The 21,025-nt window shown below is 44.9% G+C and overlaps 1 protein-coding gene across 1 annotated transcript in view; it reads left to right on the forward strand.

Annotated features, from left to right (window-relative positions):
* Positions 1–21,025, forward strand: part of PAPPA (pappalysin 1) — a 249,896-nt gene that overhangs the window by 197,244 nt on the left and 31,627 nt on the right. Inside the window, exons 15-18 of the mRNA XM_081847429.1 lie at positions 3,129–3,312; positions 7,390–7,600; positions 9,765–9,936; positions 16,602–16,749. Of these exons, the coding sequence (XP_081703555.1) occupies positions 3,129–3,312; positions 7,390–7,600; positions 9,765–9,936; positions 16,602–16,749 (715 nt within the window). The remainder of the gene's footprint in view (positions 1–3,128; positions 3,313–7,389; positions 7,601–9,764; positions 9,937–16,601; positions 16,750–21,025) is intronic.

Raw genomic sequence — 21,025 nt, forward strand, 5'->3', positions numbered from 1 at the left:
AGCATAAGAATTCGTTCTTTTTTTTCTTTTTCAAAATCTATTCTGGCCCCCCACAAGGTCTGAGGGACACTAGACTGGCCCCCTGCTGAAAAAGGTTTCTGACCCGTGATATAGGAATTAGTAAGCGGCCTTATACAGAGTCAGACCATTTGTCCATCTATTTGAGTATTGTCTTTGTTGACTTGCAATCGGTCCCTGGGATTTCGGGCGGGGATCTCTCCCTGCCCTACCTGAGGCAGGTAGCAGTGACAAGAGATGAATATTGAAGCCTAATAGAAAAAATTAAAACTGAGAAATTGCTGGGTCTGGATGACATCCAGCTGGGAGTTCTCAAAGAACACAAATGTGAAATCACTGATCATCTAACAAAAAGATATGTAGCTTGTCTCTCAGATCAGCCTCCATATCTAAGGACTGGGAAGTAGCCAATGTGGCAACATTTTAAAGAAAGAGAGAGATCCAGGGGGAATCCTGGAAATTACAGGCCAGTTAACTTAATGTCTGTCCCAGGAAAAATGGTGGAAAGTATTGTTAAAAATAAAATAACCAAGCATATAGAAGAACAAGCCCGACTGAAGCAGAGGCAGCATGGCTTCTGCAAGGGAAAGTTCTCTCTCACAAACCTATTAAAACTCTTTGAGAGTGTCAATAAGCATATAGATAGAGGCGATTCAGATGACAAAGTAACCTGGACTTTCAAAATGCTTGGAGAAAAAAATGTTTTGACCAGGAATTTGTTATGTTGCATGAAGTAAAGGACAGGGCTAAACAGACAGTTATATGAATGGGAAGATATAGAAAGCAGAGTCCCCAAGGGATCTGTGTGTTTAAACTTGTTCATAAATGAGCTAGAGTTAGGAGTGAGCAATGATATGGCCAAGTTCGCTGACGATACTAGATTTTTAGGGTCACTATAACAAAAAGATTGTGAAAAGCTCCAAAAGGATTTCTCCAAACTGAGTGAATGGCCAATAAAATGACAATTGCAATTCAGTGTAAACAAGTGTAAAGTGATGCATGTCAGGGCAGTTTTTAAAAGTTAATTTCACATACACACTCAAGGGGTCTGAATTGGCAGTGTCTGATCAGGAATGAGACCTTAGCTAAATGAATATTCTAACTCAGGGTGTGGCAGCTGTGAAGAAGGCAAGCTCCATGATAGGGATCATTAGGGAAGGAATTGAAAATAAACCTGTTGATGTATTGCTGTTATAAAAATGTATGGCACAACCGCATTTACTGTGTACAGTTTTGGTCACCTAATCTCAGAAAGAATATTGTAAGGTTGGAGAAGGTTTGGAAAAGGGCATCCAAAATGATCAAGGGGATGGAGTGACTCTCCTATGAATAAAGGTTGCAGCATTTGGGACTTTTTAGTTTAGAGAAAAGGTGAACAAGAGGTGACAAGTTATAGGTTTATAAGATTACACAAGACACAGAGAAAGTGGATAGAGAAAAGTTCGTCTACCTCTCTCATAACACTAGAACTCATAGGCATCCAATGAAGCTAATTATTGGAAGATTCAGGACAGAGAACAGAAAGTACCGTATTTTTCCCCTCCAAAAATGAAGGGGAAATGGGTGTGCGTCCTATGGGGCGAATGCAGGCTTTCGCTGAAGCCTGGAGAGCCGCAGCGCCAGTCCCACAAGGTCGGGGGACAGCGGGGAGGCGGAACGCCGCCATCCCGCTGTCTCCCGATGTGGTTTGGAGGCTGACGGCGGGGAGACGCATGCTTCTCCCCGCCGCCATCCCCGCAAGCTCCGGGGACAGTGGGGAGGCGCAGCACGTCTTCCCGCTGTCCCCGGACCTGGTCTGAAGGCTGGCGGCGGGGAGAAGAGCGCTTCTCCCTGCTGCCGGCCCCACAAGCACCTGGGGAGGAAATAATTTTTTTTTTCTTTATTTCCCCCCAAAAAACTTGGTGCGTCCTATGGGCTGGTGCGTCCTATGGGGTGAAAAATATGGTAGTTCTTCACACAGCTCATTTAAACTCTGGAATTTACTACTGCATTAGACAGTGATGGCCACCAACCTAGATGGCAATAGAAGAGGATAGGACAAATTCATGGAGAAGAAGATCTATTGGAAGCTTGAGTTGAGTTGAGTTGAGTTAAGGTTTGGGAGTTGAGAGTTAGGTTTGGGAGATGAAGAAGGAAGAGGGAGGATTAGGTGTGGGTTGGTAGAGTTGTATTGTGAGAGAGTGAGAGGAATTGTTAGGTGGAGTCAGATAGATAGTTGGGAATAATCAGTTTGAAGTTGTTAGGAACTAAGAATAAGAAACTGACAAGAGAAAAATTAACTGAAACCATAAGCTTGTTCCTGCATTTAAAAATAAACTTGATTATTTGTTTATGTTAACAACTGACTAATAATAAATAATAAAATAACGGTATCTCTGCCGTACCTCCACAGCTGGAGACAGCAGTACATCTGAATACCTGTTGCTGGAAACCACAGGAGGGGAAAGTGCTCTTATGCTCAGATTCTGCATGCAAGTTTCCCATTGAGGCATCTGGTTGGCCACTGTGAGAATAGGATGCTGGGTTAGATGGGGAATTGGTGTCTCAGGTCCTAGTCCAACACTTTAACCACCAGACTACATTGGCTCTTGCCTATCATGTAGCATCTGTTTCCGCTCTTCCACTCCATGACATCATCATCATCATCATCATCATCATCATCATCACCACCACCTATAGGAAAGGGAACTTAGAGATGGTGAAGGTTGCCGACTGACTTGTTATAACAATGTATAAAAGTCAAAGCAGAAACTGGTACTTGTTCAGGTGACGTGCAGGGAGAAGGGATGAATGAATTTTGACATACAGTTGGAAAAGTTGTTGCACTAGGAGCAGCAATGCATGGAGAAAAAGAGAGAGGAAACATCTGGGGAGATGGGAAGTCAGCTTTTAAATTTGTATTAAATTTGTACTATTTTGTACCAATATGGTGATAATTTGTTATAAATTATGGAAAATCAATAAAAATAATAGCCCCCCCCCCAAAAAAAGGCAAGTGGCCATGGGCTCAAACTCAATTAACAAGCAATTGGGGCAAAGCCAATAAATAGTTTTGGGGGCTCCCACCATGTCTCATTCAGCTCTTAATGAGTCCATGCTTCCTTTTTCAGGTGGAGCCCAGTGTCACCATGACCTGTGTGGATGGGAAGTGGAGCAAGCAGGTAGCCTGCGAACCTGTGGACTGTGGGTTCCCTGACCAGTATCATGTCTACCCAGCCACCTTCAACTGCAGTGAGGGCACCACCTTTGGCAAGAGATGTTCTTTCACTTGTAAGCCTCCTGCCCAGCTGAAGGGTAAGCAGGAAGGACACAAGCGTAAAATGGATCCTTATGCTTCAGTGTTACATGCAAGTGTGGGTAGGCTACCGTGTTGTGTGTGTTGTCTCCTAGCACTGCTCCCAGGCTCCAGTGCCTTGTGTCTCAGCAATACCTGATCTCTGCCTACCTTTCCTTTTTTCTTTCTTTCACAAAATTTATATATTGCTTGGTTGTAAAGCACACGCGTGCGCACCGACAACCCTTAAACCTTGTATACTGAGCTCTGCTCCACAAGGGCACCACATAGGCTTCAGTACTATCTCTGCCACCTGTCTAAGCACTCAGTCTGCTGAGCCCTTATCAAGAGCCAGTTCATATCAGCCAATGCATACAAATGTAATGGAGGTAGATCTCTTTTATTTCCAGCCCACTATAATTTTGTGTATGTTCTTTCGTAAACCTATTCCCAATTCTACTCTAAAATGTGTAAGTAAATGAATGCTTGTTTATTTTTATTTAAAAGCATTTCTAAACCACTTAACATTTTTTAAAAAATAATATCTCAGCATTATATGAAACTGCAATATAGATACATAGGAACACAGGAAGTTGCCATATACAGGGTCAGACAATTGGGTCATCTAGCACAGTATTGGATACAGTGACTGACAGTGGCTCTCCAGGAACTTCAGGCAGGAGATGCTCCCAGCTCTACCTACAGTTTCCTTCTGCATGCAAAGCAGATGCTCTACCACTGAGCTGCTGCCCCTTCCCGTTTCACCACGCGAGGAACCACCCAACAGCTCAACTCAGCATAGAATGTGAGAAAGCATTGTCCACAAGCAAAGCCTGGAAAGAGCAACATTGGTCCAGCCTGCATATTCATGGAATAAATTTGAACTCAGATGTTTGAGGTGCAAGCTTTCTGGACTGTGACTGGAAAGCTGAGAAATGTCTGTTGGCTTCTGAGAAAAGATCCTGGTCTAAACACAGGCTCTTGGCCTGAGCAAGAAGAGGCTGCTTTCGGCATTCTGAAGTAGCCTGAAACCCACCCTGCTTGCAACTTGAGCATTACGGCAACACTTGGACCGGTAGCTGTCAAAAGTGAAATGGGGGGTGGGGAGGAGAAAAAGAAGTTCTGGGCGCCAAATCACAAAACGATGACTAATAGGGCTCAGCCAGCAAGCTCCTTGAGTCGGGAAGCTGGGATGACTCACTCCTTAATTTGACCACTGATGTCACACAAACCACTGTTTTTTAATGTCACAGTTCATCACCCTGCCATAGCAAGTATGAGATCATCTGCGCTGGACTGTGGACATGCTGTGTGAGTCAGACAGGAGAAAAACAAAGCCGCTGGACCAGGAAGGGAGCTTTTCAGAACTGTACAAAAATACCTCAACGGCTCATGGCTGTTGGGAGGGGAAAAGATACAGAAGCCCTCTTGCTCCCCCCCCTCCCTTTTCCAGGCGAACATCTGAGCATCACTGCTTCTTTCTTTTCCTTCATTCTTGTCTTTCTCTTCATTGACTCCTGCCACTAGATTAAGACATGTGGAACCCCTAAACTGAGTCAGGTTTAAGAGGCAACATAGCATTAACCTTCCCACCTATTTGCAATAAGCCCATATGTAGTGTCTGGTTGAAAATCGCTGAAATGTCTGAAAAACCGTTCTCTATTTTGAGATTTTGAAAAAAAAAAAAAAAAGGTTTGTGTCTGAAGCCCTTGAAGTTGACCATTCAGTCTCTGTTTAAGAAGCTCAAATGAAGGAGTTTACCACCTTCCAAGGTGGACTCTGTGTCTCTGGAGGTTTTTAAAGTAGTTCCTTTAAATGAAAATACCTCATGATTTCTTACTTAGCTTATATTATATTATAGCTATTTCTACACAGATTAACGAATAATTGTGTAGCCATTAAGTTTATTTTTTCATATCAGAACAATATTGCCTTTCTTAGAGTTTCCCTGTTTCTTTTACTTATTCATTTATTTTAACAGATTATGTAAAACGTCAGATTTGTTAAAAGAAACAAAAAGTATTCAGGGACCCCACAAAGTCCAAGATTCTAAACTGTGGTTTACTTACCTTGTTCGCAAATCCAGCACAACAGACTCCCATACAACAGGCTCCCATCTGCACTATGCATTTAAAGCAGTATCATGCCACTTTAAACAGCCATGGTTCCCACAAAGAATCATAGGAACTAGTTTGTCAGGGATGCTGAGGGTTGTTTGGAGATCCAGTGTCTCTTCAAAGAACTATAATTCTCAGAGTCCTCTGGAAAGAAGGATTGACAGTTAAACCACACTTAGAATTACAGCTCTGTGAGGGGGTCCCAGGTTCAATCCCCAACATCTCAAGGCATGACTAAAGACATCCCTACCTAAACACCTGGAGAGCTGCTACCAGTCAGTATAGACAATAGATAGACCTGTGACCTGATTTGTATATGTCAACTTTCTATAGGCTTGTGCAGTCATTTCTCCTTCCACGCTGTGTGCTCCTGCTGTGCCCCACCATGCCTGCAGCTGCCTGCTCCCATATGGGGGCCTGGGTTGGGAGTTCTGTAATGCCGTGAGGCCTCCAGCAACCTCTGCCCCAAAGCAGGGACAGGAGGGAACCAAGGGGGGCACCAGGCACAGCAGCAACCCAGGGCACATGGAAATGGCACCAATCATGGCATGAGAAGCATGTGGCGTGCCGTGCCTACAAGCAAAGGACTTGAGGGGCCAAAGAAGGAAGGCAGTGACAGGGGGCTCCACCACAGCATGGGAGGGCCTGGCCTTGGCCAACTGCCAGACTCCCTTCTCGCAACCCACCCAGCCTCATGGGAGACGCGTGCTCCGTGCACTCCATGCATTTCCAGGCCAGAAAAGGAAGCCCCTCCCAGTCTCACGGCAACTTCAGGACTGCTGCAGCTCAGTGGCATAGTGTGATTTGTGCCCTCTAAGAATTTTGCGCGCAGGGGAATCGCCCCAGTAATCACCCCTCCCATGCTACACCACTGATTAGCTCCTAATATGAAGGACATTATGGCCTGAATTACTGTGGACATGAATAAAGTAAGGACTATGAAATGAATCCCTTGGCTCACAGAAGGCACAATATGTGATAATGCCATCATCCTTTGCAATCTTGCCACTTTTCCAAAGGCTACACTGGGCAATCACATATTGTTGTTATTTTATTTAAACTTGATAATTGGTTGTTTCACATAAAGGTCTCCAAACAATTTACAAAACTACTTTGAAGTGGCATTTCGTTGCCTGGTAAGTACCTGGCCTGTAATACTGACAAGGTGGCTTCTAAAAGTTTCTGTTTCAGAACATACAATGTGAATAACTTTCTTATGCCTGAGCTGTATCACTGTAGATTGTATGCGAGGGAGGGGTCACATGATGAAATGCTGACCATCATCCCTGCACATAGAAAGCTAGCATATTGGAGAACATGCTTTGGCTTAGCTCGACATGCACATTGTTTCCCCCCATTTCTGAATTTTATTGGATTGCAGCCAACTAAGTTTTACTCAGGGTGGTCTCACCATAGTTTATGAACCTAAGTTAGTCATGTCTAATCACTTCAGTAGTACACTCCAAAATACTGAACTCATTTTCTTTTTTATATAAGTTTGGGGACCCTGTGGCCCTCCAGATATTGTTGGACTACTACTCTCAGCATCTCTGACCATTAGCCATGCTGAACATTGGGAAGACACCCAGCTCCCTTCCCCTGTTTTATGTGATGCTTGGTGATGTTTTGAAGATGTACGTTGCTTTAATTATACACTCTTAAAAAATAAGAAGCTGCTTTATTCTGAGCCAAAACATTAGTCCATCTAGCTTAATATTGTCTCCACTGACTAGCAATGGCTCTCCAGGGTTTCATATAGGGAGTCTCTCGCAGTCTTACCTGGAGTTGTTGGAGACTGAAGCTGGGATCAAATGCTCTGCCACTGAGCTATGGTCCTTTATCTAAAGAGCATAGGGACACAGGAGTCTGCCTTATACTGGGTCAGACCATCCCTAGTTAACACAGCCTTCGGCTCACCAAATTCTTCGGCATGCATTACTCTTCACATCACAACTCACTCTCACTTCTGCCTCTGTCCAGGGAACAACAGCAACTTGACATGCTTGGAAGATGGGCTCTGGTCCTTTCCCGAGGCGCTCTGTGAACTGATGTGCCCAGCTCCTCCTTTAGTCCCCAGTGCCGACCTCCAAACTGCCCGCTGTCGTGAAGAAAAACACAAAGTTGGTTCCTTTTGCAAGTATAAATGCAAGCCAGGTTACCATGTCCCAGGATCCTCTCGGAAGGCAAGGAAGTAAGTGGGTACTGCAAAAGGTTGCTGTGCCTCTTTTCATTACTGATAATTTACAATCAGTCTGGTGTACTGGTTAGAGTGCTGGACTAGGACTTGGGAGTCCCGGGTTCAAATCCCTACTCGGCCATGAAGTTTCTTCGATGACCTTTGGCCATTCATGACCAGGAATGGGGAAGAAATTTAATTCTGCTTGTATGTAAAGGCAAACCTAATTTGCACTTCTAGGGGGAATACAAGAACAGCCATCCTTCAAACTCTGCAGTTCTCTTAATTTTGTGATGTAGTTCTCCAGTCAAACAGTATTTACAAAAATGCATATTTTAGGGGATAAGTGTGCATAAACAGGAGTGTACTAGTGAAAATAACATATCAACTGGATTGCAGGGGAGAACTCCTTGCAAAAATCTGTACAGTAGTAAAAAAAATAAAATACAAAAAAGTGTGTATGAGAAGAAATTTGCATTGTGCTTACAGATTTTCCATGAAGGTTTTATATATATATATATAATGCAAATAGTTGTAGAAATGTGGCAAACTGAATTTAGAATTGGAAAAATGAGACAAAGGGTTCCATATATCCCTAGCCACTACCTCTCAGCTGAGTCTTATCTCACATGGTAAAATGTTTGTAAATGGTGCTGGGAATTGTAGCTCTCTAAGTGGTTTCCTAATAAGTCTCAATACCCTTAGCAGACTATAGTTCCCATGATTATTTGGGAAGGGGGCGGGGAGCCATAACTGTTCAAAGTGGCAGAAGCTTTAAATGTATAGTGCGGAAGTGACCTGACTTTTTCTGCATGAAGCAGAGGGTTTTACAAAATGGGCTCCATGGCAATGGAGGACATTCCATGTATGTTCTCCACTAAAGTCTGAAGTTGGAGATCTGGGAAAGAAGGAAGGAAGGAAGGAAGGAAGGAAGGAAGGAAGGAAGGAAGGACGGACTTCACATAGCACAACTGAATTATGGAAATTCACTACATGATATATAGAGAAGGCTACCAACTTGGACTGCTTTAATAGAAGAATGTGTTAACAGTAAGTCTAGTGGTCATTGTGGTTCAGTTGCCTCCTGTAATAACTCTTAATCTCAGAGTTGTGGGTTTGAGTCCCATATTGGGGGTTGGACTAGATGACCCTCATTGTGTCTTCCAGCTCTATGATTCTATGAAATCATTACTGGCACAAAATCACCTCTGAATACCAATGCCTGGAGCACATGATTCTGGAGAATGCTACTGCATTCATGTCCTGTTTGTGAGCTTCCTATAGGTATATGGTTGACCACTTGTGAGAACAGGATGCTGGACTAGATAGACCACAGGGCTCTTCAGATGTCTTGAATAGGCCAGAAACAAATTGGCCTCCTCTATTAGTTGCTTATGAGAATGAGGCCTTTGAAGGAATGGAGAAAGGGAGTGCCACATAGCTGTTCTGGGACGGAGTTCTAGGCATAAGCTGTTGCAAGAGAGCACAACAGGAGTGGATCAAGGGAGCAAAAAGTTTCCTCTAATTCCATAGCGCTTAAATGCAACAACCACAATCCTGGCCGCCACCACCCTCCCCTGCGCACACATAAAAGGGCAAAGCATCAAGGATGACTTCCATGGAATTTTGCATGAGAATGCAATTTAATGGTTTGTCTCAGGAGCCTCTTGTTACCTGCTCCTTTATTGAAGATGCCAGCCATTAAAGCTCACCCCTCTCATTCTGTCTCTATAAGCCATTGCATTCACAAACCAGCTCTGTGCTAGGAACCTCCTTTTGGAAATACCCTCTTTGATATGCAACCTGGGGAGTCCCCTTTGAACCTTGGTGGGAAAAAGAAGTTTACTGGTATTCTACGTTTTATGACTCAGTGGGGATGGCGAGTGGAGAAAAAGAAACCCACATCAAAAATAGCCACTGACCTTAAGGTCTGGGTGAAGATTTTCAGTGTGGGGTGGGGGTGGGGGCAACTTCAGCAGCTGGACCTTTGGAAATAGTCATTGTTTTCATTAGGAGACCACACAGCATAAATCCACCACCATGGTCCTGAAGTGTCAGGGACACAAATGTCTGTCGTGGTGGCAGCTTGGGAAAATGTTACAGAACTCAGACTGCGTGTTAAATAAATCAACCGTTTCTCCTGTTTACCTTCTCTCCGCCCCCCCCCCATGTACTGTAGGAGGGCCTTTAAGATCCAGTGTGGCCAAGATGGAACTTGGCTAGAAGGAGCTTGTACACCTGTCACCTGCGAACCTCCACCCTCCAAGTTCTACGGGCTCTACCACTGCACCAACGGCTTCCAGTTCAACAGCGAGTGCAGGATCAAGTGTGAAGAGGATGGCACCCAAGCTGTGAGTCCCTTCCAACCTCATCTAAGCTGTTGCAGGTTTCTTAAAAGCCTTCCCCTGTAGCGATACCCAAAGAAGTCTCACCAGGACGTGTTACATTGCCACATTCTATTCATCCACCCATCCATTCCTTTTATTTCATAAAATGTATACACCGCTTGATTGTTTTTGAAAAAGAAAACCCTCAAAGCAGTTTAGAGAAAAAGATAAAACAGTAAAATGAAGAAATACCCACAACTGTATTTGAAAACATACAGAAGTTAAAATACTGAAAAATTGCAACTCACCTCAGCTTTCTAAGCATCTTGGTGGGCTTGTCTAAACAGGATGTTTTTAGCAGGTGCCAGAAAGTGTACAGTGAATGTGCCTGCTTGACCTCAATAGGCAGGGAGTTCCAAAGTGCAGGTGCTGCCACACTCAACGTCTGAGTTCTTACAAATGCAGAACGGGTATTATGTGACACTTGTAGTAGCGCCAGTTCTGCTGATAGAAGTAGTCAAGTGGGCACAAGTGGGGTGAGACAGTCTCATAGGCAAACTGGTCCCAAGGGCTTTATATGCTAATAGTAACATATTGAACTTGGCCCAATAGCAAATCAGCAACCATTTCAGATCTGTGCACAGAGGTCATATGTGCTGACAAAGCCTCATGTCTATCAGCAATCATGCTGCAGCATTCTGCAGTGACCACAGCTTCGAGATCAAGCACGAGGAAAGCCCCACCTAGACTGCTTTGCAGTAATCCAGTCTTGAAGTAACCAACACACGAACCGCTGAGACCAGGTTTTCCTGGTCCAAGAATGGTCATAGTTGCAGTTGGTAAGAGCATTTCTAGTCATGGAAGCAGGGCCATCTTACCCATAGGCACAAGGGATGCGGGGCACCCGGGCGCCGGTCTCTAGGGGTGCAAGGCCAAGAGTCCGGGGCCCAAGAGTTGGGTCCGGGGAAGAGCCCACCTGTTGGAGCGCCGCGACGGGCTCTTCTGCTGTGGCCGGCTCTGCGCCGAAAGTTTGGGGGCGACCGAGCCAGTGAGACGCTGAGGTAGCCAGCCGGCTCCGCCCTCCTGTGCACCTGGGACTGGGCAACCTGGGGGAGGCAGGCGGATCTTTGCACCCCAGCACCACATAAGCTTAAGGCAGTCCTGCATGGAAGCTACCTAAACCTCCATTGACAGAGCTGCCCATAAGATCACTACCCATGGCTACTAGTCACCTATGAGTATGTTCTACCTTACCTGGTACTGTTTGTACAGATTTTTATTTGATTTTACAAAAGTTACATCAGATAATATAGCTGAATAGACCATAACAGTCTTTTATCATTCATGCATGGCAAAAGCTACATATTGGGTTTGCCACATTGCAGTGCTGTATCAGACTTATGATTCATTCTCATTAGTCAGCATATATACTCTTAGTTCATAAAGAAGATCAAAAAAAGGAAAGAAAGATGAAATTAGCTGTTAATAAGCAATATCATACAGCCAAATACTCTCAATATTTTGGTTTAGTTCTAAATGATTGTAGTGTCAGAGGCTCTTAACAGTTGTGTAAAAGCTGGTTTAAATAATATTCACTTTTCTTTCATGTTGCAGGTGAGATAAAATAGAATGCTAATACATGTGAAAGTGGGGGTAGAGGTTGAAACATGGATTCAGATCAACCAAATCGAGCTAAGGGCTGGTGGGGGATATTGTTCATTTTTCAGAAACTAGTGTATTAGTTTCTGAATAAAGTCAAACCACACTGCTTAGGTGATCTGCCCATGAGATAACTGTAACATATTTGTTTGTGACTCAAGAAGGGCTGTTTTCTAGTCTTCTACCAATCATCTAGTGTTGCACCAGAAAGATATTTCCAGTGTCTGATTATGTTTCATCTTGCAGCCTGTAATAGGTGGCCTATTAGTATCTCACCTGGTACTGAAAAGACCATAATGAAGGCTTTAAGTGAACCTCTGTGGAGAGAGTTTCCCATAAGTGCTGTGTCAGCACTGAAAAGGCCTTCTACAAGTTGCCAGCCAGCAGCACCCTGCTCTTTTTCGGAATGCTCCATTGCACACCTACCCCTTCATTTTCCAAGATCCCCTCCCCCCCCCCATGCCCACTGAGCATACCTAAACCTTGTACTACTTTTTCTGGTATTACGCACAAACACACACATGACACCTCTCATGGTTTTTTTCATAAAGCCTTTTTCTGCAACTTCATATCTTGGGGTTCTCCCACCCAAAGACTCCTTTCGTTGCATGAAAGGTGCCATTTCAGATACAAAAGTACAAGTACCTGAAGAACGAGTTTGCTATGATTAAACTTATCTCCCAACCAGGGAACCAACTGTTAGGGGCCATGGGGGCTCTGGCCCCCTGCAATAAAATATTTGAGGGGGCTGGCCCCCCAAAGTTGATGTGCATTGCGTGTTCGATTATGTGGGGCAGGGCATAGCTGGTCCCCCTATATTTTGTTCAAGTTGGCACCCTTATCTCCTGATCTTATGAGGAAAGCCCTGCTTGATTCAACCAATGATATAAGTAGTCCAGGGATGGAGAACTGTTTCCACGCCAAGGGCTGCGATTTGCTATTCAACAACTTTGGGCAAAAAAAAAAGAGTTGGATTTCCACTGTTTGAAATATGGCAACCTGATACAGTACACCAGTTTCCAGGTACATCTCTCTCTGCCCTTCAATGTGAACAAGTGAATAGCATTATCCCAAATCAGGGATATATTCCAGCCAGGCGAAAACACTCAAGGATGACGTGAAGCAAGACCAGGGAGGGGTATGGCCCAGGGAGATTAGAGGGGTCCAGGGGAAAGTTCCAAGGGCCAGACAGAAGGGCATGGAGGGCCACATACTGTTGGGGGGCATTAAATGAGGAGGGGGAGAACCATGTATGCCACCTTGAGCTGCTTGGAGAATAAGGTGGGCCGTAAGTGCAATAAATAAATAATAAATATGAACTTCATTAGCATTTAAAGTAAAAATGAAACAAACTGTCAATAAATTAAAGCAGTGAATGAAAAAAATACAACAAATAGTCCAATGATACTGGAACCCAATGCCTCAAGTCCGTCATCCCATTTCACACAGTGACCAATCAGACACTTCTTGGAATCCCACAAGCTGGAGCCCTACTTAACATTTGCAGTGGTGCACTGCCCCCAAACAAGGACGCTCTACTTGGTCATCATCATCATCATCATCATCATCATCATCATCGTCATCACATAAATGTAGAGAGACCTCCCCAAACCTTCTACAAACCCATTGTTTCTGTTGCCCTCTTCTCCCGCTCCCATGGGTTATAGCCAATGTTAATCCTAATTAAAGTAGAAGGCATGTATCTCAGTGCCAGAGCATCTACTTTCCGTGCAGAAGGTCCCACGTTCAATCTCTGGCATCTTCAGGTAGGTCTGGAAAAGACTCCCTGTCTGAAAGCCTGGAGAACTGCTGCCTGTCAGTGTAGACAATACTGAGCTAAATGAACTCAGTCCACATTCACACCATACATTTAAAGCACTGATACCACTTTGAACAGTCATGACTTCTCCCAAAGAATTCTGGGAGCTGTATTTTGCCAAGGATGCTAAGAGTTGTTAAGAGACACCTATTTCCCCCACAGATAAGTAGTTCCCAGAGTGGTTTAGCAATCAGTTCCTCTTCACAGACAACCCAGGAAATTGCAGCTCTCTTAACAATTCTCAGCACCCTTAGCACATTGCAGCTCCCATAATTCTTTGGTGGAAGCCATGACTGTTCAAAATGGTCCCCGCTTCGCCATAGCGGCAGGACCCGAACCCGCGGAGCAGGCTTCTCCCGGAGCTCCGGGACAAGTCCGCCATTAATCGCTGGCGCCGACCGGAAGTCCTAGGTCCATTGATTTCAATGGGTTTGATCTGAGTAGAACTTAGTAGGGTACATCCTTGTGCCTTTTCCAAGTCTAAAGGTAAAGGGACCCCTGACCATTAGGTCCAGTCGTGGCCGACTCTGGGGTTGCGACACTCATCTCGCTTTATTGGCCGAGGGAGCTGGTCATGTGGCTAGCATGACTAAGCCACTTCTGGCGAACCAGAGCAGCGCATGGAAACACCGTTTACCTTCCCGCCGGAGCGGTATCTATTTATCTTCTTGCACTTTGACGTGCTTTCGAACTGCTAGGTTGGCAGGAGGAGGGACCGAGCAACGGGAGCTCACCCCGTCACGGGGATTCGAACCGCTGACCTTCTGGTCAGCAAGCCCTAGGCTCTGTGGTTTAACCCACAGCGCCACCTGCGTCCCTTTTTCAAGGTCTATAGCATCCTTTTTGAGAAGGACTGACCAGAACTGTGCATAGTAGAACAGATCTGCATGTGCCATGCTGTGCTGTGTGAGAGATGAAAAGAACTGGCATATTCTCTTCCCAAACCTTCCACACAGAAGTCTGGCATCTGGTCTGTTTAAAACCGTCACATACCAATCAGCATCCATTCAGACTTTGACTCTTCTGTGTCTAGATCTAGCAGGCCCTGTTTGTCCCCACCCCTCACCCTTGGTGTGTTTTGGCTAACTTGGCAGTCAATGTGCCCGTGAGCTGTTTGGCAGCCTTACAGCCGCCAAGAGAGCCTGGTTCCACCAGCCTCTTATGTTTGGTGCAGAAAACGTGCACTGATGTAATGGGGTTTGTGTTTCACAGTTCAGGGTTGTGTTGAAAACTGCTTCAAGCCTTTGAGGGAATGGGAAATCGCCCCACTGGGAATATAAGAAGAGTCCTGCTGGATCAGGCCAGTGGCCCACATAGTCTGGTATCCTGTTCTCACAAGAGCCGTCTCCCCTCCTGTGGTTTCCAACAACTGGGAAATCTATAAAGATGGGAGAGCAAAATACATTATTTGCACAAGTGTCAAACTATGGGTCCTTAGTAGCTTGTTTATGGGGGGTGGGAGGATGGAATCCTCACGCGCCATTCATGGTGTTTTATTCATTATCATATTTGTACCCCCCTTTCTTTCAAGGAACTCAAGGTTGTGTACATTCTTCTCCCACCCACCCCTAACCCATTTTACCCTCACTACAACCCTGTGAAGTAGGGTAGAGTGAGAGTGAGCGACTGCCTAAGCTAACCCTGTGGGCTTTATGCCTGAGAGAGGAATTGAACTCTGGTCTCTGACACTTTAACCCTGTGATTCTCAACCTGTGGGTCCCAGATGTTGTTGGACTCCAACTCCCATCATCCCTGAGCTCTGGCCTTGCTAGCTAGGGGTGATGGGAGTTGTAGTTCAACAACATCTGGGGACCCACAGGTTGAGAAAGGCTGCGTAACCACTGTGCCACACCAGCTCTCACGTTATAGCAATTACACATCCTATTCCTTGCTATATTTGGGAGGGTGGAGGGGGTTAGGGCAACATGGTGGGGGGAGTGCCAATCTCTGGTGTAAGGTGGGTTGGCTGAAAGTCTGAGCTCTCATCACATAAACAGAAGTTATTCCATACTGACATATAAAACTTAAGTGAGGTTCAGCTCTTAATTCAGACATGATGTAGCGGGGTGGGGAGTAGCCCATGGATATGTGTACATTTTTTCTTTTTAAAGCATGTTTTTAATGCAGGAGAAACATCAGCTTGGCTGTGAGGCAATTCCACCCCACCCCCCACCCCCCCGCAAAAGCATTTATATCATGCAGTAGTTAACATTATATGATATGTACCTTGGCACTGAAACCAGCATTTCAGTCTTGCTGGAGTCCAGTTTTTCCTTGGCTTGCAATGAGGATTAAACCATTAGGGGCCTTAATAGTCCTCGTTTTTAGCAGAAATAGGTGTGTGTTACTTCTCTGCAGACTTTGGTGGAGCTTGTGAGAGTACTGACCCTTGAAAATGATAATGGCTTCAATTAATGTGACCCTTCTGGCGAGGATAAATTATTGTTTTAGTGTTTTATATAGTTTTCTCCTCCTAATAAATTGGCTCCATAATAGGCTGATACTGGAGCTAGGGATGTGTGTGTGTGTGTGTGTGTGTGTGTGTGTGTGGTTTCTATGTTTGAATGGGAGAGAATTCCTTGGTGACTTCAATGCAGCTGAAATTTCTTTAGGAAGGCTGGGACAAATCTGCCAATTTCAGTTGACAGATCCCAATCTTCAGTTCAGTTCTACACTTTCTGAAAGAATTTTTTTCTTGGAGGCAGGGCAGATTGTCATTAAAACTCACCGGCATTTTCACTTTCATTTTTTTTTGCAGGTTTTGCTTACAGCAAACACATGCAGCTTTGGCTGATGTGCACATTTTGTTACAAGCCATTTCCTCTAATATATTGAATTTTAAGATACCTTTTTCATGAAAATAATCATTTTCATGCACACTTTTATGATTATTATTATTTTTTGTACACATGCAGAAAAAGTGATGGATAATAATGCAACCGGTGGTGGCTGGTGCCCATTGGGACTGGCAGGGTAAAAAGCAGGGTGTCCAAACCCAGAGGTGGAGTCACAGCCAATGACAGGTGGAGCCACTACCTGATTGGATATGAGTAAGAAGGCAGGCAGGTGGGGTTGGCTGAGGACAGACTGAGGTTGCAGGTGTAGGGGCAGTGCCCCATTTCCCCAATGGACCAGCTTCCAATGAATGATAGTGATGCCTGGAACACCTTCACCCTTTTCCTAATCTGTTCTTCCTGCTTTCTCTTACCAGGGCCGTGGGAACAACGTGATTCACTGCCGGAAAGATGGCACCTGGAGCGGCTCATTTCACCTCTGCAGAGGGATGCAAGGACACTGCTCCCTTCCCAGCCAGCTGAGCGGGGGCCTGAAACTGCAGTGTCCAGAGGGATACAGCATAGGTATTTATAATGTTTCTGCCCAGCTTAGAAGCCAAATGGTTGATGTCAGTGAAAAAGGCAGGAGAAAGGCAAGGGTTCTTCAAAAGCTTCCTCTTCTGTCTCCCACCTTCCCCCATTGGCCTGAGTCTCAAAACAACACAGCTAATTAATCCTTCTTGAAAGGGAAAGACAGACTTTAAGGTGCCAGACCTCTTGGTAACATATGATGCTCCCTTGCACTCACATAACAGGGCGGTTCTCTGTGGTCCTTGGTGATGGCTGCTCACAGTTAAACTGTGGGTAGCAGCCTTTATGTAACTATGTGCACAGGCACTTCCATGTGGATGCTGCAGTGACTTTGTAGTCTGTTTAATCTGGAGAAGAGAAGAAACAACTAATGGGAAGCATGGCAGTGCAGGGATGAGGAACCCTGTGGTACTTCTGATGTTGCTGGACGACAGCTCTTGTTATCCCTCACTATGGACCATTCTGGTTGAGGCTGGAGGAGCCACAGGTTCCCCATCCCTGCAACAGCAGTCTCCAAATATCTGAAGGGCTACTATACACCTATTGCCTTAGGGTATAGCCTAGCACGGAATGAGTGGAAAGCAGATTTTGGCTGAAAAATTGGAGAGGCTTTCTGTGGATAAGAGCTGTTCAACAGAGGACTAGCTTGCCACTGGAGATGCTGAGGCATTTGGTCCATTTATCAAGGATGGGAATGTATCAAGGATGCTGCAACATCATGCATTGAGCAGTAGCTTGGACTAGATAACCCCCAGTGTCCCTTCAGATTTTTTATGATTCTACAAAGAAGAGGCCAGCTAGATCAGACCAAGGTTCCAGTTTTCCTGAATGCTAGTGTGGCATCCTGTTTGCCTCAATGACTCCACAAAGTGCACAAGCAGGACATTATGGATTACATCCAATATTCATCATACTCTGAACAGATCTGTTGAAATTAATGGGCATTACTAACTTACATCCATTGATTTCAATGGGTCTATTGTGAATACAAAACCTGGAGAGCAACTGCTGGTCATTGTTGACCAGGGATGGTGAAGCAGTGACCCTCCAAATGTTGTTTGACTGCATTTCCCAGGGATGCAGGTTTTCTGTTCCTGGTGTAGGCAATATTGAGCTAGGCAACCTCAAGTCCCAATTAGTACAATGTATTCAGTGTGGGACTTCCCTTGGGCCCAGTCCAGAACCTCCAGCCGATGCAGAATGCTGCAGCTAAATTGTTGTGGACAGCCTATTACCAGTGCATAACTCAAAATATTCCACTGCCTGCCCATGTGCTACTGGGCCAGGTTCAATGTTCTGGTATCATTTGGCAAGGCCCTTAACAACTTCTGTCCAGGGTAGCTAAAGGACCACTTGATCCCTTCTATCCCTCCCTGATCACTGAGGTCTTCAGGGGAGTAATTTGTAGTGGGGCCCCATGGTTCTGGTGCACAGTTCGTATCCACCAGGAGCTGTGTTTTCAGTATTATAGCCCCAATTTTGTGCAAATCCCTTCCAATAGGGCCCCCTCCCTATTGAACATCTTTCTACAGAAGACTTCTAAAAATTCAGCAGGCATTTTGACTTCTGTCTGATTTTATAGTTTGAACTGATTTTTACCCTTTTTTGTATTTATTGCACACTGCTTAAAAACTATTGCAGTTAAGCGATGTATAAATTGTTTAAATAAACAGATAACTAGGTAGGTTAATGGCCTGGCTTGGTATAACACAACCTACATTGTCCCAATGACATCCTGAAAACATTTGCCTGTGGTTGTAGAAGCAGAATGTAAGACGAGCCTGCTGGGTCAGTCCAATGGCCCATCTCGTCTAGCATCCGTGTAACTGTGGAATTCCTGCAAGCTGAACACAATGAGCACAACAGCACTCTGCCCACCTGCATTTCTCAGCAAGTGGTATTCAGAGGCATAGAAACATAGCCATGGTGGCTAATAACCCTTGAAGAAGACAGTTGTGCCCTGTGGGAATGGACTCTCTGCTGGTCAACACCTTTCCATTTGTCCATATCATGGACACAACGCCAGGGTTTGAAACAGGAGACTTTTGCATCCCTACCTGGAGATGCCAGGGGCTGGATCTCTGGCCTTCTCTATGCAAAGCATAGGCTATGGACCTTCTGTGAGTGGCTCTTCCACAAAGTGTGAGCATCATTGACAAGGGATGGGGGAGAGATTTGATTCAGTTTGCATTTGAAGACAAATCCGCTTAATTCACACTTTCTGAAATAATCCGCTAACTGAGGCACAATCTCCTTTCGAAATATGCGCGTCTCTAAAGTCATATACTAAGGTAAAATGCACACTACATACTTTCAAATATAGCTAATGTTGAAAACAACATACACAAATACATTATATAGAGGGAAATTCCTCTGCAAGTATGTGTATGTCAAAGCAAAATTGCAGACAAAAGGTTACATTTGGAGAAATCCACACTAAAATCCTGATGATTTTCCATGATAACTGTAAAAAAACAAACAAAAAACAAAACAAAACCTGGCAAACTGATGTGGCAATATGGAGAACTGAATTTTGAGATTGGAAAAGGAAGAAACTGAAACTGACAGATCCTCCCATCCCTATCACTGATCCAGGTTGTGTAGTCCTACCAATACAGCAAAGATGCATTGCAGGTAAAGCTCCAGGTCCGTGTGTGTTTGTGTGATTTCCCCATACGCCATTCTCTCCTTGGCTATCATTCTGAACTCCAAAGAAATATCTCCCCTCCCCTCTCTCTTACACATACACTGTGCTGATCCCTCATTATAGCCTAACTATTGTGAGTTGCTTCAAGGCCTTCCCAAGGGGGAGAGGAATGCGACCTAGATGAGCTCACTGCTCTGTAATGATGCCAATTATGGATCACATATCAAAACAATTCAGGCCTGCTCCTCTCCTGAAGTGTAAATTGCACTGCTGGTGAAGCAGTGAGACAGCAAGCAGGCATCCTTTTCCCTGACAACGTGTATTATCTCTGGAGAAGAGGTGACCTTTAGATGCCTACCAAAGGTTGCTGTAGCATTCAAGGGACATCTTCCCCCCTCATTTTTCATAATGCTGGGTCCTAACTTTATTTTTTTGGTAGAGGGGGGCAAGGTGTAGGAATGGAAGCTGAAATGGAAATTAAATGGCAATTGCCTTGTTCCACAAGGTATTGTCTTGTTATTCATTTATGTCACTTTCCCCATGATCATAGAACCATAGGATTACAATTACAGTTATCCTCCTTGTTTTACCCTTATGGCAAACTTTGGAGGTAAGGCTGCAGCAATTAGTGCTGGCTCTGCCAGTATATATTATGGACCAGGGTCAGTCTGAGCCTGGGTTTTCCATGCTCAAGTCCTTAGGGTGTGTAGCAACTTCTACCACCTTCGGGCAGTGGTGAGCTGCAGTAAACCCATCTCAGGGGTACAGCCTCTGCTTTGCATGCAGAAAGCCCCAGGTGCAATCCCAGGTCAGCCTGTAATGTCACCAGCATGAAATTCTGGTGGGCCACAGCCAGCCAGCATAAACAATATTGAACTATCAGCGGCTAGTAGCCATGATGGCTATGCTGTGCCTTCTCAGCCAGAGCAGTAATGCTTGTGCATGCCAGTTTCTGGAAACCACAGGAGGGGATAGTGCTTGTGCTAAGATTCCGCCTGTGGGTTTCCCATTCAGGTATTTGTCTGGTCACTGAGAGAACAGAATGCTGGATTAGATGGGCAGTTTGTGTGGTGCACATATGTTACTTGGAAAAATGCTGGGGATTGAACCCGGAAACTCCTGCATGCAAAGCAGATATGCTTCTTCTGAGCTATGGTCCTTCCACATAGATGGGTCATTGGCCTGATCCAGCAGGCTCTTCTTTCATTCATTGTCATTGGCTGGGCCCACCCCCACAACCCAGAAGGCAAAATCTATCCCAAGCAAGGCCTCTGATGAATATCTTAACAGCTGTCCAGAATCATTGGGGAATAAGCAGGCTATTTTGGTGGTTTATAGGTCAGGCATTGCATTGAAAGAGGCATCTGTTGTCAGCAAGAACAGAATCTTGTCTAGTGAGTGACAGATAGCCACCCACACATACAGACATACCCTCCAGTCCTATGTTGTGTCTTCCATCCACTGGGAATGAACCAGTAACAGCTGTCTATGCAATTTCCCCAGAAAGCTTAATAAAATGCTGCTATCAGTGAAACTGCATCCATGGGATCTGTTAGGTTGGCACGTATATACACAGGTGAAACTCAGAAAGATAACCCATCTTCAAACAACAGCAAAATCTAT

This window comes from Podarcis erhardii, assembly GCF_964252035.2.
Source record: "Podarcis erhardii genome assembly, chromosome: Z".
NCBI classification, from domain to species: Eukaryota; Metazoa; Chordata; class Lepidosauria; order Squamata; family Lacertidae; genus Podarcis; species Podarcis erhardii.